This window comes from Schistocerca nitens, chromosome 2 (genome assembly GCF_023898315.1).
Source record: "Schistocerca nitens isolate TAMUIC-IGC-003100 chromosome 2, iqSchNite1.1, whole genome shotgun sequence".
Lineage (NCBI taxonomy): Eukaryota > Metazoa > Arthropoda > Insecta > Orthoptera > Acrididae > Schistocerca > Schistocerca nitens.
In genome coordinates this window covers 563138728-563154555 of record NC_064615.1, presented here as the reverse complement: position 1 = coordinate 563154555, position 15828 = coordinate 563138728, and the positions used below count along the sequence as shown (strand labels likewise).

Below are 15828 nucleotides of genomic sequence, written 5' to 3'. Positions count from 1 at the left end.
GGTCTGGAGTGAAATTGAGGTTCTAACTCATTCCAAAGGTCCTCTACTAGATTCATAGATGCTGCTTTAGGGCAATCTTAGCTGTCATGGTGATGCAATCATCCGCTTCGAATTATTCCTGTACTGTACGCAGCACATACTGATGTAAAATGTGTTCATATCTTTCCACATTTAGTGTTTTCTTAAGTACATTTTCAACCATGAAAAACATCCTCATACCGTAACATCACGTTCTCCATATTTCACTGTTGACACAACACATGACGGCAATTAATGTTTTGCAGGTATTCGCCAAAGCGAAGCCCTTCCACCGTATTGCCACAGGGTGTAGCGTGATTCATCATTCTAAATCGGGTAGTTGAAGGTGTTTCCAAGATGGCCGCCGTGTAAGTGACGTCAGAAACCATTTCCAGAAAGTTAAGTGATTTAGACAGGAATATAATTTAGTTTAACGCCGACAACAAATTAAATACGTCCATTAGTGTATCGTTTAGTCCTGCCGTTAAAGGTTTGACTTTTCTTTGCGTATTTTTTCAGAAAATACGAAAAGATCGTAACTTCGCGAAGTCGCGCTTAGGCTTAAATTTTGTAAACATGTTTGTTTCTTGTTTCACGGTAATTTAACTAGTTTCTCGGTAACAAATAAGTAAACTACCATAAATAGCGTATAAATTCATTGTTTTAATACAGATTTCATGAAAACAGCGTTACTTTATATCAGAAACTTGCTTATATACATTTGTTTATAGGCCTAATTCTCGTAACGTTTTTGGAGAATCAGAGTTAAAGTATCTCGTTTAATTGTCCTTTTTTTCATTCCATCAAGTGAAATATATAATAAATAGCATATACCTTCATTGTTTTAATACAGATCTCAGAAAAACAGCGGAATTTTAAATCAGAAACTTGCTTACATACATTTGTGAATAGGCTTAATTCTTGTAACGTCTTTTTTGATTTTCGGTAATTTAATTGATTTATTCTAGCTAAAGTATTATTTTTGCCATGAGTGAGAAGTCCCTGACTTGCCGTAGAATTGTTAGTTCCGGGGTCTGGTGTGATGGATGCAGTAGTTTTTTTCACTGGGGGGGACTGCAGTGGCGTCGGTGTTGGGAAAGTGGATCAGGCTCATCAGTGGTTATGTAGGATTTGCAGCAGAGATAGGAAGATAATGGAACAGGAGGGGAAAATTGCTGCCCTTCAGGCTGAGCTAGATCAGGCTAGGGAAGATCTGGACAGGTTAAGGAGGGAGAAGGGCAAAGAGAGGTGGGAAGTGGCAACAGGTAGCAGAAGGAACAGGCCTAGAACTAAGTCTGACAGTTTTGTGGTGAATGTCAAAAATAAGTTTGACCTGTTGCTTCAGTTAGAAACTGATGAGCCTCAAGCAGAGGTAGGTGTAGACAGGACACAACAAACTTTCAATAGGAAATTGAAAAAGAATGTAGGAAAGTCATCGAAAAGGAAGAAAGTTTTGTTGTTAGGCAGTTCTCATGCCAGAGGTGTAGGCCAACTTCTGCAGGAGGAATTAGGACCAGAATACCAGGTCACAAATTTTTTCAAACCAAGTGCTAGTCTGGATCAGGTGACAGAAGATTTAGGTTCACTCTGTAAAGGATTTACCAGGGAAGACACCGAGGTTATTGTGGGAGGGCCAGGGAACAGCATCGATAGAGATCCTGGGTACAGTATAGAGTGTGGCCTGGCAAAGATTGCGTCGGCATCGAGACACACCAATGTTGAGTTTGTATCTGTCCTGAGACGCCATGACCGGCCTCATTTGAACTCTTCTGTTGGGAGAGTTAATTTGGAGTTGGAACGGCTGCTTGGGTCGGGTGCGGGGGCTCATATTGGTGTGGTTCCTGTTGATTATCTCAGTGGGTGGGACTATACCAGGCACGGCCTACATCTCAACAGGAAAGGGAAGGGGAAACTGGCTGGGGTAATAGCAGGAAATTTAAGGGGGGGGGGGGTGGCACTGCCATGAATGGTAAAATACCAGTGGTTACAGGTGTTGGAGCAGCACCTTTCTTATGATAGGTAAGACAGAAAGATGTCAAGTTCTACGAGAGGCCAGGATTGAAACAAATCTTCAGTTTAGGAAAGAAATTAAACAGCACAATTATAGCACATTGGATCACCAATCACAGCTGTCAATTATAAATTTTCACCAATCACCAGAAATTTTATCTCCACCAAGTTGTATCTCAGTCCTAGGTAATTGCATTGATGAATTAAAGTCACCCAACCCAGTTGACATAATCAGCCTCTCTGAACACCATGTGACCACTGGTATAGGAACTAGGCCTAAGCACAATGAGAAACTCAGACAGGAGAGTACTGCAAATGTTAGAATAAGGGAAGGTTCTCATAAAAGTATAATTAAAAATAATGTAAGTATATTTCATCAAAATATTGGGAGTTTAAAGAATAAAGTAGATGAGCTTCTGGTTTGTTTAGAAGATTTAGAAGCTGAGAATGAAATAGATATACTATGCCTGTCTGAGCATCACATTGTTACTGATATGGATAAGGTAAATGTAAGTGGATATAAGCTCTCTGCACATGTAATGAGAGAAAATATGGAAAAAGGAGTTGCCATATATGTCAAAAGTTGTCATTGTGCAAAAAGTATAGAAACAAAAAAGTTTTGTGTAGAGAAACATATAGAAGCATGTGCCTGTGAGCTTAAATTAAATAAAGGCATATTTATAATTGTAACTGTATATAGGTCCCCATCAGGAAATTTTAATCTATTTCTGAAAAATTTGGACTCCTTGTTGTGCTATCTGTCAGACAGGGGGAAGCAAATTATTATTTGTGGGGACTTCAATGTAGATTCTCTGAAAGAGGGTAATTGGAAAAATGACCTTGAATTATTACTCGGTTCTTTCAATTTGACACCCGTTATTGATTTTCCTACTCGGGTGGTAAAGGATAGCAGCTCACTGATAGATAACTTCTTTATAGACCAAGATAAGTTTAACCAGATAAATGCTCAGCCTGTTGAGAATGGTCATTCTGATCATGGTGCACAGTTAGTTACAATATACGACATAGCTCCATTCAGCAACACTAAACAGTCCTCCAAAGTAGTACGTTCAGTCAACAATTTAACAATTGCAAATTTCAGGGAAAGCCTACAGCAGTTAGACTGGGATGAGGTGTACCGTGAACCTGATGCCAATTTAAAATATAATTTATTTCATGACATTTTTGTAAATGCATTTGAAAACTGATTCCCCAAGAAAATAGTTAAATATACTCGTAAGAAATCTTGTAACAAACCATGGCTTACTAAGGGTATAAAAATATCTTGTAACCGGAAAAGGGAAATGTATCTGACAGCAAGAAAGAGTAGTGACCCAGAAACTATCAAACATTATAAAAACTACTGTGTTATATTAAGAAAAGTTATTAAAAAATCCAGGAGTATGTGTATCATGTCTGAAATCAGCAACTCTGATAATAAAATTAAAACAATTTGGAATATTATTAAAAGAGAAACAGGTCAACCAAGAGCAGAGGAAGACAGTATTACCATCAAATTGAATGAAAACTTTACGAACAAAAAGTCAGAAGTTGAAAATATTTTTAATAATCATTTCTAAATGTTGTGGATATAGTAGGATCCAGGTGTTCATTAGAAGATGCTAGGCTGTTAATGGAAGAGGCCATAGCTATGCAATTTGATACAACTGAAATCTCACCCACTTCTCCCTCTGAAATTAGGAAAATAATAAACTTGCTTAAAAGCAAAAACTCACATGGAATTGATGGCATTTCCAGCAAAATACTAAAAGCTTGTTCTCAACAGATAAGTAAGATTCTCAGCCACCTGTGTAATATCTCTCTGGAACAGGACATTTTCCCTGATAGACTGAAATATGCTATTGTTATACCTTTGCATAAAAAGGGGGATAGATCTGATGTCAACAATTACCGTCCAATCTCCCTTCTAACAGCTTTATCCAAAATTTTTGAGAAAGTAATGTATTCAAGAGTAGCTTCACATATCTGTAAAAATGAAGTACTAACAAAATGTCAGTTTGGTTTCCAGAAAGGTTTTTCAACAGAAAATGCCATATATGCTTTCACCAGTCAAATTTTGAATGATCTGAATAACTGAACACCATCCACTGGGATTTTTTGAGATCTCTCAAAGGCTTTTGATTGTGTAAATCATGAAATTCTGCTAGACAAGCTCAAGTATTGTGGCATGAGTGGGACAGTGCACAAATGGTTTAATTCATACCTAACTGGAAGAGTGCAGAAAGTTGAAATAAGTAGTTCTCATAACATGCAAAGATCAGCACATTCCTCAAACTGGGGAACTATCAAGAATGGGGTTCCACAAGGCTCAGTCTTGGGCCCTTTGTTGTTCTTATTATACACTCCTGGAAATTGAAATAAGAACACCGTGAATTCATTGTCCCAGGAAGGGGAAACTTTATTGACACATTCCTGGGGTCAGATACATCACATGATCACACTGACAGAACCACAGGCACATAGACACAGGCAACAGAGCATGCACAATGTCGGCACTAGTACAGTGTATATCCACCTTTCGCAGCAATGCAGGCTGCTATTCTCCCATGGAGACGATCGTAGAGATGCTGGATGTAGTCCTGTGGAACGGCTTGCCATGCCATTTCCACCTGGCGCCTCAGTTGGACCAGCGTTCGTGCTGGACGTGCAGACCGCGTGAGACGACGCTTCATCCAGTCCCAAACATGCTCAATGGGGGACAGATCCGGAGATCTTGCTGGCCAGGGTAGTTGACTTACACCTTCTAGAGCACGTTGGGTGGCACGGGATACATGCGGACGTGCATTGTCCTGTTGGAACAGCAAGTTCCCTTGCCGGTCTAGGAATGGTAGAACGATGGGTTCGATGACGATTTGGATGTACCGTGCACTATTCAGTGTCCCCTCGACGATCACCAGTGGTGTACGGCCAGTGTAGGAGATCGCTCCCCACACCATGATGCCGGGTGTTGGCCCTGTGTGCCTCGGTCGTATGCAGTCCTGATTGTGGCGCTCACCTGCACGGCGCCAAACACGCATACGACCATCATTGGCACCAAGGCAGAAGCGACTCTCATCGCTGAATACGACACGTCTCCATTCGTCCCTCCATTCACGCCTGTCGCGACACCACTGGAGGCGGGCTGCACGATGTTGGGGCGTGAGCGGAAGACGGCCTAACGGTGTGCGGGACCGTAGCCCAGCTTCATGGAGACGGTTGCGAATGGTCCTCGCCGATACCCCAGGAGCAACAGTGTTCCTAATTTGCTGGGAAGTGGCGGTGCGGTCCCCTACGGCACTGCGTAGGATCCTACGGTCTTGGCGTGCATCCGTGCGTCGCTGCGGTCCGGTCCCAGGTCGACGGGCACGTGCACCTTCCGCCGACCACTGGCGACAACATCGATGTACTGTGGAGACCTCACGCCCCACGTGTTGAGCAATTCGGTGGTACGTCCACCCGGCCTCCCGCATGCCCACTATACGCCCTCGCTCAAAGTCCGTCAACTGCACATACGGTTCACGTCCACGCTGTCGCGGCATGCTACCAGTGTTAAAGATTGCGATGGAGCTCCGTATGCCACGGCAAACTGGCTGACACTGACGGCGGCGGTGCACAAATGCTGCGCAGCTAGCGCCATTCGACGGCCAACACCGCGGTTCCTGGTGTGTCCGCTGTGCCGTGCGTGTGATCATTGCTTGTACAGCCCTCTCGCAGTGTCCGGAGCAAGTATGGTGGGTCTGACACACCGGTGTCAATGTGTTCTTTTTTCCATTTCCAGGAGTGTATATTAATGACTTGACATTCTGTATTCATGAAGAGGCAAAGTTAGTTCTCTTTCCTGATGATACAAGTATAGTAATCACACCTGACAAACAAGAATTAACTGATGAAATTGTCAGTACTGTCTTTCAGAAAATTACTAAGTGGTTCCTTGTAAACGGACTCTCACTGAATTTTGATAAGACACAGTACATACAGTTCCGTACAGTGAATGGTACGACGCCATTAATAAATATAGACCTTAATCAGAAGCATATAGCTAAGGTAGAATATTCCAAATTTTTAGGTGTGTCCATTGATGAGAGATTAAATTGGAAGAAACACATTGATGATCTGCTGAAACGTTTGAGTTCAGCTACTTATGCAATAAGGGTCATTGCAAATTTTGGTGATAAACATCTTAGTAAATTAGCTTACTACGCCTATTTTCACTCATTGCTTTCATATGGCATCATATTTTGGGGTAATTCATCACTGAGGAATAAAGTATTTATTGCACAAAAGCGTGTAATCAGAATAATAGCTGGAGTCCACACAAGATCATCCTGCAGACATTTATTTAAGGATCTAGGGATATTCACAGTAGCTTGTCAGTATATATACTCTCTTATGAAATTTGTTATGAACAACCAAACCCAATTCAAAAGTAATAGCAGTGTGCATAACTACAATACTAGGAGAAAGGATGATCTTCACTATTCAAGATTAAATCTAACTTTGGCACAGAAAGGGGTGAATTATACTGGCACTAAAGTCTTTGGTCACTTACGAAATAGTATCAAATGTCTGACAGATAACCAACAAGTATGTAAGAAGAAATTAAAAGAATTTCTGAATGACAACTCCTTCTACTCCATAGAGGAATTTTTAGATATAAATTAAGAAAAAAAGAAAAAACAAAACAAAAATATTAAAAAATAAAAAAATAAAAATAAAAATAAAAAATAAAGAAAAACAAAAAACACAAAAAATAAAGTTGTTATATTTACTTAAGTATGTTGTTAAATTAACCTAATTATGTCATGTATTGGAAAATTCGACTCGTTCCACATCATTACGAAATATCGTATTCATGATCCATGGAACTAGTATTAATCTAATCTAATCTACCCCCCATGAACCATGGACCTTGCCGTTGGTGGGGAGGCTTGCGTGCCTCAGCGATACAGATGGCCGTACCGTAGGTGCAACCACAGCGGAGGGGTATCTGTTGAGAGGCCAGACAAACATGTGGTTCCTGAAGAGGGGCAGCAGCCTTTTCAGTAGTTGCAGGGGCAACAGTCTGGATGTTTGACTGATCTGGCCTTGTAACATTAACCAAAACGGCCTTGCTGTGCTGGTACGTCGAACGGCTGAAAGCAAGGGGAAACTACAGCCGTAATTTTTCCCGAGGACATGCAGCTTTACTGTATGATTAAATGATGATGACGTCCTCTTGGGTAAAATATTCCGGAGGTAAAATAGTCCCCCATTCGGATCTCCGGGCGGGGACTACTCAAGAGGATGTCGTTATCAGGAGAAAGAAAACTGGCGTTCTACGGATCGGAGCGTGGAATGTCAGATCCCTTAATCGGGCAGGTAGGTTAGAAAATTTAAAAAGGGAAATGGATAGGTTAAAGTTAGATATAGTGGGAATTAGTGAAGTTCGGTGGCAGGAGGAACAAGACTTTTGGTCAGGTGATTACAGGGTTATAAATACAAAATCAAATAGGGGTAACGCAGGAGTAGGTTTAATAATGAATAAAAAAGTAGGAGTGCGGGTTAGCTACTACAAACAGCGTAGTGAACGCATTATTGTGGCCAAGATAGACACAAAGCCCATGCCTACTACAGTAGTACAAGTTTATATGCCAACTAGCTCTGCAGATGATGAAGAAATTAATGAAATGTATGACGAGATAAAAGAAATTATTCAGGTAGTGAAGGGAGACGAAAATTTAATAGTCATGGGTGACTGGAATTCGTCAGTAGGAAAAGGGAGAGAAGGAAACATAGTAGGTGAATATGGATTGGGGGGAAGAAATGAAAGAGGAAGCCGCCTTGTAGAATTTTGCACAGAGCACAACTTAATCATAGCTAACACTTGGTTCAAGAATCATAAAAGAAGGTTGTATAGATGGAAGGAGCCTGGAGATACTGACAAGTTTCAGATAGATTATATAATGGTAAGACAGAGATTTAGGAACCAGGTTTTAAATTGTAAGACATTTCCAGGGGCAGATGTGGATTCTGACCACAATCTATTGGTTATGAACTGCAGATTGAAACTGAAGAAACTGCAAAAAGGTGGGAATTTAAGGAGATGGGACCTGGATAAACTGAAAGAACCAGAGGTTGTAGAGAGTTTCAGGGAGGGCATAAGGGAACAATTGACAGGAATGGGGGAAAGAAATACAGTAGAAGAAGAATGGGTAGCTCTGAGGGATGAAGTAGTGAAGGCAGCAGAGGATCAAGTAGGTAAAAAGACGAGGGCTAATAGAAATCCTTGGGTAACAGAAGAAATATTGAATTTAATTGATGAAAGGAGGAAATATAAAAATGCAGTAAATGAAGCAGGGAAAAGGGAATACAAACGTCTCAAAAATGAGATCGACAGAAAGTGCAAAATGGCTAAGCAGGGATGGCTAGAGGACAAATGTAAGGATGTAGAGGCTTGTCTCACTAGGGGTAAGATAGATACTGCCTACAGGAAAATTAAAGAGACCTTTGGAGAGATGAGAACCACTTGTATGAATATCAAGAGCTCAGATGGCAACCCAGTTCTAAGCAAAGAAGGGAAGGCAGAAAGGTGGAAGGAGTATATAGAGGGTTTATACAAGGGCGATGTACTTGAGGACAGTATTATGGAAATGGAAGAGGATGTAGATGAAGATGAAATGGGAGATAAGATACTGCGTGAAGAGTTTGACAGAACACTGAAAGACCTGAGTCGAAACAAGGCCCCGGGAGTAGACAACATTCCATTAGAACTACTGATGGCCTTGGGAGAGCCAGTCATGACAAAACTCTACCATCTGGTGAGCAAGATGTATGAGACAGGCGAAATACCCACAGACTTCAAGAAGAATATAATAATTCCAATCCCAAAGAAAGCAGGTGTTGACAGATGTGAAAATTACCGAACTATCAGTTTAATAAGTCACAGCTGCAAAATACTAACGCGAATTCTTTACAGACGAATGGAAAAACTAGTAGAAGCGGACCTCGGGGAAGATCAGTTTGGATTCCGTAGAAATGTTGGAACACGTGAGGCAATACTAACCTTACGACTTATCTTAGAAGAAAGATTAAGAAAAGGCAAACCTACGTTTCTAGCATTTGTAGACTTAGAGAAAGCTTTTGACAACGTTAACTGGAATACTCTCTTTCAAATTCTAAAGGTGGCAGGGGTAAAATACAGGGAGCGAAAGGCTATTTACAATTTGTACAGAAACCAGTTGGCAGTTATAAGAGTCGAGGGACATGAAAGGGAAGCAGCGGTTGGGAAGGGAGTAAGACAGGGTTGTAGCCTCTCCCCGATGTTATTCAATCTGTATATTGAGCAAGCAGTAAAGGAAACAAAAGAAAAATTCGGAGTAGGTATTAAAATTCATGGAGAAGAAGTAAAAACTTTGAGGTTCGCCGATGACATTGTAATTCTGTCAGAGACAGCAAAGGACTTGGAAGAGCAGTTGAACGGAATGGACAGTGTCTTGAAAGGAGGATATAAGATGAACATCAACAAAAGCAAAACGAGGATAATGGAATGTAGTCGAATTAAATCGGGTGATGCTGAGGGGATTAGATTAGGAAATGAGACACTTAAAGTAGTAAAGGAGTTTTGCTATTTAGGGAGTAAAATAACTGATGATGGTCGAAGTAGAGAGGATATAAAATGTAGACTGGCAATGGCAAGGAAATCGTTTCTGAAGAAGAGAAATTTGTTAACAAAGAGTATAGATTTAAGTGTCAGGAAGTCGTTTCTGAAAGTATTTGTATGGAGTGTAGCCATGTATGGAAGTGAAACATGGACGATAACCAGTTTGGACAAGAAGAGAATAGAAGCTTTTGAAATGTGGTGCTACAGAAGAATGCTGAAGATAAGGTGGGTAGATCACATAACTAATGAGGAGGTATTGAATAGGATTGGGGAGAAGAGAAGTTTGTGGCACAACTTGACTAGAAGAAGGGATCGGTTGGTAGGACATGTTTTGAGGCATCAAGGGATCACAAATTTAGCATTGGAGGGCAGCGTGGAGGGAAAAAATCGTAGAGGGAGACCAAGAGATCAATACACTAAGCAGATTCAGAAGGATGTAGGTTGCAGTAGGTACTGGGAGATGAAGAAGCTTGCACAGGATAGAGTAGCATGGAGAGCTGCATCAAACCAGTCTCAGGACTGAAGACCACAACAACAACAACAATCTAATCTAAACACGTTTCCAGTCATCCAGTCTTCATCGATGTCGCTCTCTACATCACGTTAAGCGTCACTTAGCGCTGACAACAGAAATTTCGTGTTCTTTATGAGGACAGCTTATGAGGACCTGCTCGACTGTAGTATCCCATTCTTTTTAACTCTCCCTGTACAGTCATTGTGCTACTTGGACTGCTGGTAGCACTTTGGAACTCATTAGAGATTCCTTGCGCTGGTTTCAAACTATTTTTTACCACCACCCTCTGCAATTCTCGACGGTCCATGTCCGTCAGTACGTGAGGTCTGGCTCATCTGGCTTTAGCTGTGGTCGTTCCTTCGCGTTTCCATTTAACAGTCACATCACCAAGCGAGCGGCGACTTGGACAGCTTTAGAGGAGTTGAAATGATGTCGACGGATTTGTTACTCAGGTGACAACCAATGCTCAGTTCACGTTCGAAGTCAGCGAACTTTTCAGACCGACTCATTCTGCTGTTACTGATTCTCTGCTTGTAGCACAATACTCCACGCATCATTTTATACTGGCAGATCCGCCACCCGTGACAGCTTGATGTCCAGATACTTTTGCTCAGATAATGTAACTCGTTCTGCTTACAAGCTAGGAACACTAATAAATGTTAATCAGTTTGGATAAGTTGAAGCTAATAGACGGATGATTATTGCTTTCAATAATATGGAATGAGAATGCAGGGACTTGTGTTGGTCGTTGCAGGATCCGTGTCGGACAGCTGCGACCCTACCACTGGGCAATGTGTGTGTAAGAGAGGCTTCACGGGGTTCAAGTGTGAGCAGTGCCAGCCCGACTTCTGGGAGAGCCACGACGCGCGAGATGGCGTTGATGCGTGCGGAGGTGTGTACCGCCAGCAGTCGAGTGCTCGTCGCTTACACTGCTCTGCATTAGACGTGACGATCTTTAACTGTACTTACTTTGGGTGTTTCGTTCTATTACAGGAGGTTTGGAGGACCGCGCCCCCCCGGAAGCAGTGGTGAAGCAGGCGAGGAAGGGCTCCAAGTCTCCACGGCACCTGCTGCCTCGCGGCCACAAGCGCAGCCGGCAGCCCTCCGAGCCTCACAGGGAGCCGGGCTTCATGGCCGACCAGGCCGTCCAGGACCTGGGCTGTCAGTACCCACACTGTCCCCATCAACTACAGATCTGTTCTCCCGCTAGACTAGACTAACACTCTGTCCTCACTCCGTCCTAGTCAAACAACCGATCAGGCTAATTTACTTGTGGATCTTTTAAACTGAAGACATTTACCTACCTGTGACCGGTTGGAAACAGACAACTTTATAGTAGAAAAATGAAATGTTTACTCTTTTCCACGACTGACCAATCGTACAGATCTCTGCTTATGGCACTGACTACATAATGACAACCAAACAACAAAGATTTCAGTACCTTTGACTGGGTGATCTGAACATTCTGATTTCTCATCTGCAGAAAGATACGAGAGCTTGTTGAGCTACTTCGCCACTACTTGATCACATTCTAAGAGAATTACTCAATGAACTAACATGCGTATCCCAAATGTGGAATCCCTAACGGTATGATTCTCGTTCAACAAACACCTCGGACTTGGTATTTTTGAAATATTATGGAGACAGGGAGAGCTAAATTGCCTCGCTATGACATCGCATGTCCTGATATGCATGTCACAGGTTCGGTTCCCACCACAGGCATAACTGTGGTTTTTAAAGTATCATTTTTGCTTGAATCCAAAACGCACATAATCGAACATTACGAAATGACAACATATGATACATTTGATAACGATGTTCAGATAATGGTAATATTCAGTCTGGATCAAGTAATGAGTAAGTACAATGTGTAGGAAGAATTTATTTTAGAGTTGTAGGCTGTGAGAGCAAGAAGCCAAACTCCTATTTCTTTCTATAAACAAAACAAAAAATGTAGAACTACGTGATATGTCAACCTGCAACGATAAAGAATGTCCAGAAATAATACGTAGTAGATTCCTTTCTCAGAACATGGAGGATCTAGTTTTAATTTATAAAAAGGTGTTTATTTGCTGACACAAAATAACGTGTTTCAGCCGGTATCTGAAATCCTCAGATCCTGATGAGAAACAGCGGTATTCCTCATTATTAGGTACAAGAAACGACATTGGGTTCCTGAGAGGACAATGTGGTTATCTGCGTGTAGCAATAACGTATACCTATACTGCTGCTTCTCACCACCATTTCACAATTCCCGGTTTCTGCTGAAACCAATTACACTGCCTGACAAAAAAAAGCGAAACACCCAGAAGGAGAGGAGGATACTAAATCAAACTTGACGGGCTGTGAGCCTACGTGATCATATTTCGGCGATTACTATATCAAGTCAGTTTTACAAAGGACTTGTCAATAAGGGCCTATGATGGTGTACCCCCTCCGACCTAGATGGATGCACTCTTCTATTGTCACAAAGACGTTGTATCCTCTCCTGAGAAAACTGACCCACACATGTTGTGACTGGTCTTTGAAATTTTATATACTAGCGCTGGGATGGCTTTGACGTCCCAGCTTATCTCTACTGGGGACAGATTTAGGGACCTTGCTGGCTGGAGGAGTACGTCAATATCAGGCAGACAGTTCTTGGAGACACATATTATGCGTGATGGAGCATTCTCCTGTTGAAAAATGGCATCACAATAATGTTGCATCAGAAATAATAAACGAGGGAGCACGACACACGTGACGTACAGCTGTGCTGCCAGAGTTCCCTCACCAACTAACACCCGTGACCTGAAGTCAGAGCCAATGGATCCCCACACCATAACGCCAGGGGTAACATCCCTTTGCCCCTCCAAAATTTTGCAAGAATGGGTCGCCCAGCAGCCTCGCCGACGATGCTCATCCAGGGTTGTGTGGGACCGCGATTCATCGCTGAACACAATGCGACGCCACTCGTGAGCAGTCTAGGTTTCCGGGCATGAGACCATTACAAACGTAGCCGTTTGCGTTGCGTTAACGGGAGCTCACGCACGGGCTCGTAACTCCCTAGGCTGTCTGCTGCCAGTCTCCGACCAATGGTGTACGATGACGCAGAGTGTTGCAGGGAGTCCATTGGCGGATGTCAGGAGTGGACGTGACGGTGTTTCAATGTCTTATTTTTATGCATTGCCTGGCAAAAAGGAGTGAAGCACCCAGAAGACAATATCGGATGTTAATGTAACTTCGTACAAGTACATACCATCTGTGGTGTCGTGTCAGTGATTAGCGTTGCAAATGTCTGTGAAAGTTAGAGCGGCCAACATATTGCATTAGTGTTGTTCATGTTTAGTGTTGTTATCAGAAGATTGGAGGTATAAGTGACGTGAACAGCGTCAGATATTGAGCGATCACTGTGAAGGACATGGAGGTGCCGCAGTTCCGTGTGAAACAGCAGTATCAGCACCTGGCTGTTTGAAAGCGGGCTCATTGTGGGTCTCCATTTGGTTGGCTGATCGAGTCATACAATACCCAGATTTGTGGGACATTCAGATATCACAGTGGCCCAATGAAGGACTGCACGGGACCTGAGGGCAAACGTACTCATCTTCGAGGTTCTGGTCGACCGTATTTGATCACCACAGGGGAGTATCACCATATAGTGTACCAAGCACTGCCGTCCGTGATCACGTAGTGGACTCCCTGCAACATTCTGTCATCCCGCACCAATGGTTGGAGACTAGCGGCAGCCAGACTAGGGAATTACCGCCCCATTTGTAGGCCGCGGTTACCAACACAACATAAACAACAGCGTTTGTAATGTTGCTGTGACCGGGAAGCATAGACAGTTGATGAATGCTGTTGTACATCTCACAGAGAACTGCGTCTCCTATATTTACATAGCTGCCGTCGCAATGTGCTCAGTGATGAATGTTAGTCCTGCAGTACACTAAATGGCAATCATCGGCGAGTATGGTGGCGTACTGGTGAGAGGTGTCGTTCTTCCAATGGTTTAGAGAGGCACAGGGGTGTCACGGTGTCGGGAGCCATCGGATGTACTGACATGTGGGCTCATTCTGCCAAGTTGTTTGTCAGTCTCACTGTATTTCGTAAGCACTGCTATGACATCATACTTTTCCTGAGCATGCAAAGATTCATTTTGTTTTCTTCTCCCTTTCTGAGTACTTCATATTTGTTTGTCCGGCACTGTATTTTATGCGACAGTACTTGCCCCTTTTGTTTCGTAAAGTGCATCTTTGTTTTCTATTGCAGGTTTTGAATACTGCTTTGTAGGCGAACATGTATTTAACCCTTAGCCTGTTGTGTAACAATCGTGCACAGTAGTGTCGTGTGGTGGAGCATGAGGCGGCGTCGGCTTGCAGACCGGCGCTCTGAGGCGGTGCGGGCGCCGCCGCAGGTGGTGAGCGCGCGGGTGGCGGGGGCGGCGCTGCTGGGCGAGCCGTGCGCCGCCGACGCCGACTGCGCGTCTCCGCACGCCGCCTGCAGCCACGGCGCGTGCGCCTGCGCGGACGGCTATACGCGCGCCACTGACGCGCTCTGCATCCGTGAGTACACACGCTCTGCCACACAAAACATTCACAGGTCGCTTCCCGTGGCGCTTTAGACTGTCCTTCTGCTGTAGGTTGCGAGACGGGTTTCAGACTTATTCCGCATGCAGCACAGCGAGTCGTTGGTCTACAGCGCCTACTGGACGACGTGTAACTTCAATTCTTCTCGGCTGTTCTGACGTGTCCACTCGTTGGTTTCTCAAGGACGTTCGCCAGCAAGACTGCTTTACACACTGACTTCTAGACTGCTAGCAAATAAAAGTGTTACACCAGGAAGGATACCAAATAAACAAATTTTCCTTGTTGTGCTTATAGAGTATTAACGACCTGGCCTGTCTTCTCACAGGTAGCACTAAATCAGTAAATACCTACGGCCAGTTATAATATCTATATATAGGGCAATCAGATGACAACGAGACATATGGAAAGGTATGTAAATTGCCTATTATTTCAAAAGTAGTCGACATAAGTGTTAATACATAACAGTACATTGCTGGAAAAAAATTAGCACACCTGGAAAGACGACGTCGATTTTGATCCAATGATGGCGTATGCCACCTGGGGGATACTAGACGTACTGATAATGGTTTCAGCGTCGTCCACCAACAGACAGCGTCGTGCCATAGCTACCAGAGCGCCAGCTTTGTCTATCATTTACTAGGAAATGCACACAACCAGAAGGCACAGTGTGGTGTAACGTATAAAGCAAGCACACAACCAGGCCACGGTAAATGCACTCGCTCTTCTACAGCCAACTGAGCGAGTTTCAAAGGACTGAAATTGCGGCCTTCCAAGTAGCAGAATGGTCACTTTGGACGATTGCTGCGTAAGCATTCCCCGAAAACATTTGAGAAGGGTATCGTAATAGAGTTTTATTCGTTATATCCAAGTGTGTTCTACAATCATGCTAAAACTGAACAAAACCGGTGATTTGTTGGGCATATGCTTCCCTTGTAGGCAGCCGCTCCTGAACCCCATGACGGCGCCGGCAACTGAGGAGGACGGTACTGGCTTCCTCAGAAGTCACCTCAAGATGGTAGCAAGTTTTGTTGCTGAATATTCATGCAGAAACAACGTCTCAGTCCGATAAAATAGCCGAGAAT

General features: G+C 43.2%; 1 protein-coding gene across 1 annotated transcript in view; it reads left to right on the top strand.

Moving 5' to 3' along the window:
* The window catches only part of LOC126235157 (agrin-like), a 72641-nt gene that overhangs the window by 10887 nt on the left and 45926 nt on the right, over positions 1-15828 (top strand). The window contains exons 5-7 of the mRNA XM_049943890.1: positions 10936-11073; positions 11175-11342; positions 14540-14722. Coding sequence (XP_049799847.1) covers positions 10936-11073; positions 11175-11342; positions 14540-14722 — 489 coding nt within the window. The remainder of the gene's footprint in view (positions 1-10935; positions 11074-11174; positions 11343-14539; positions 14723-15828) is intronic.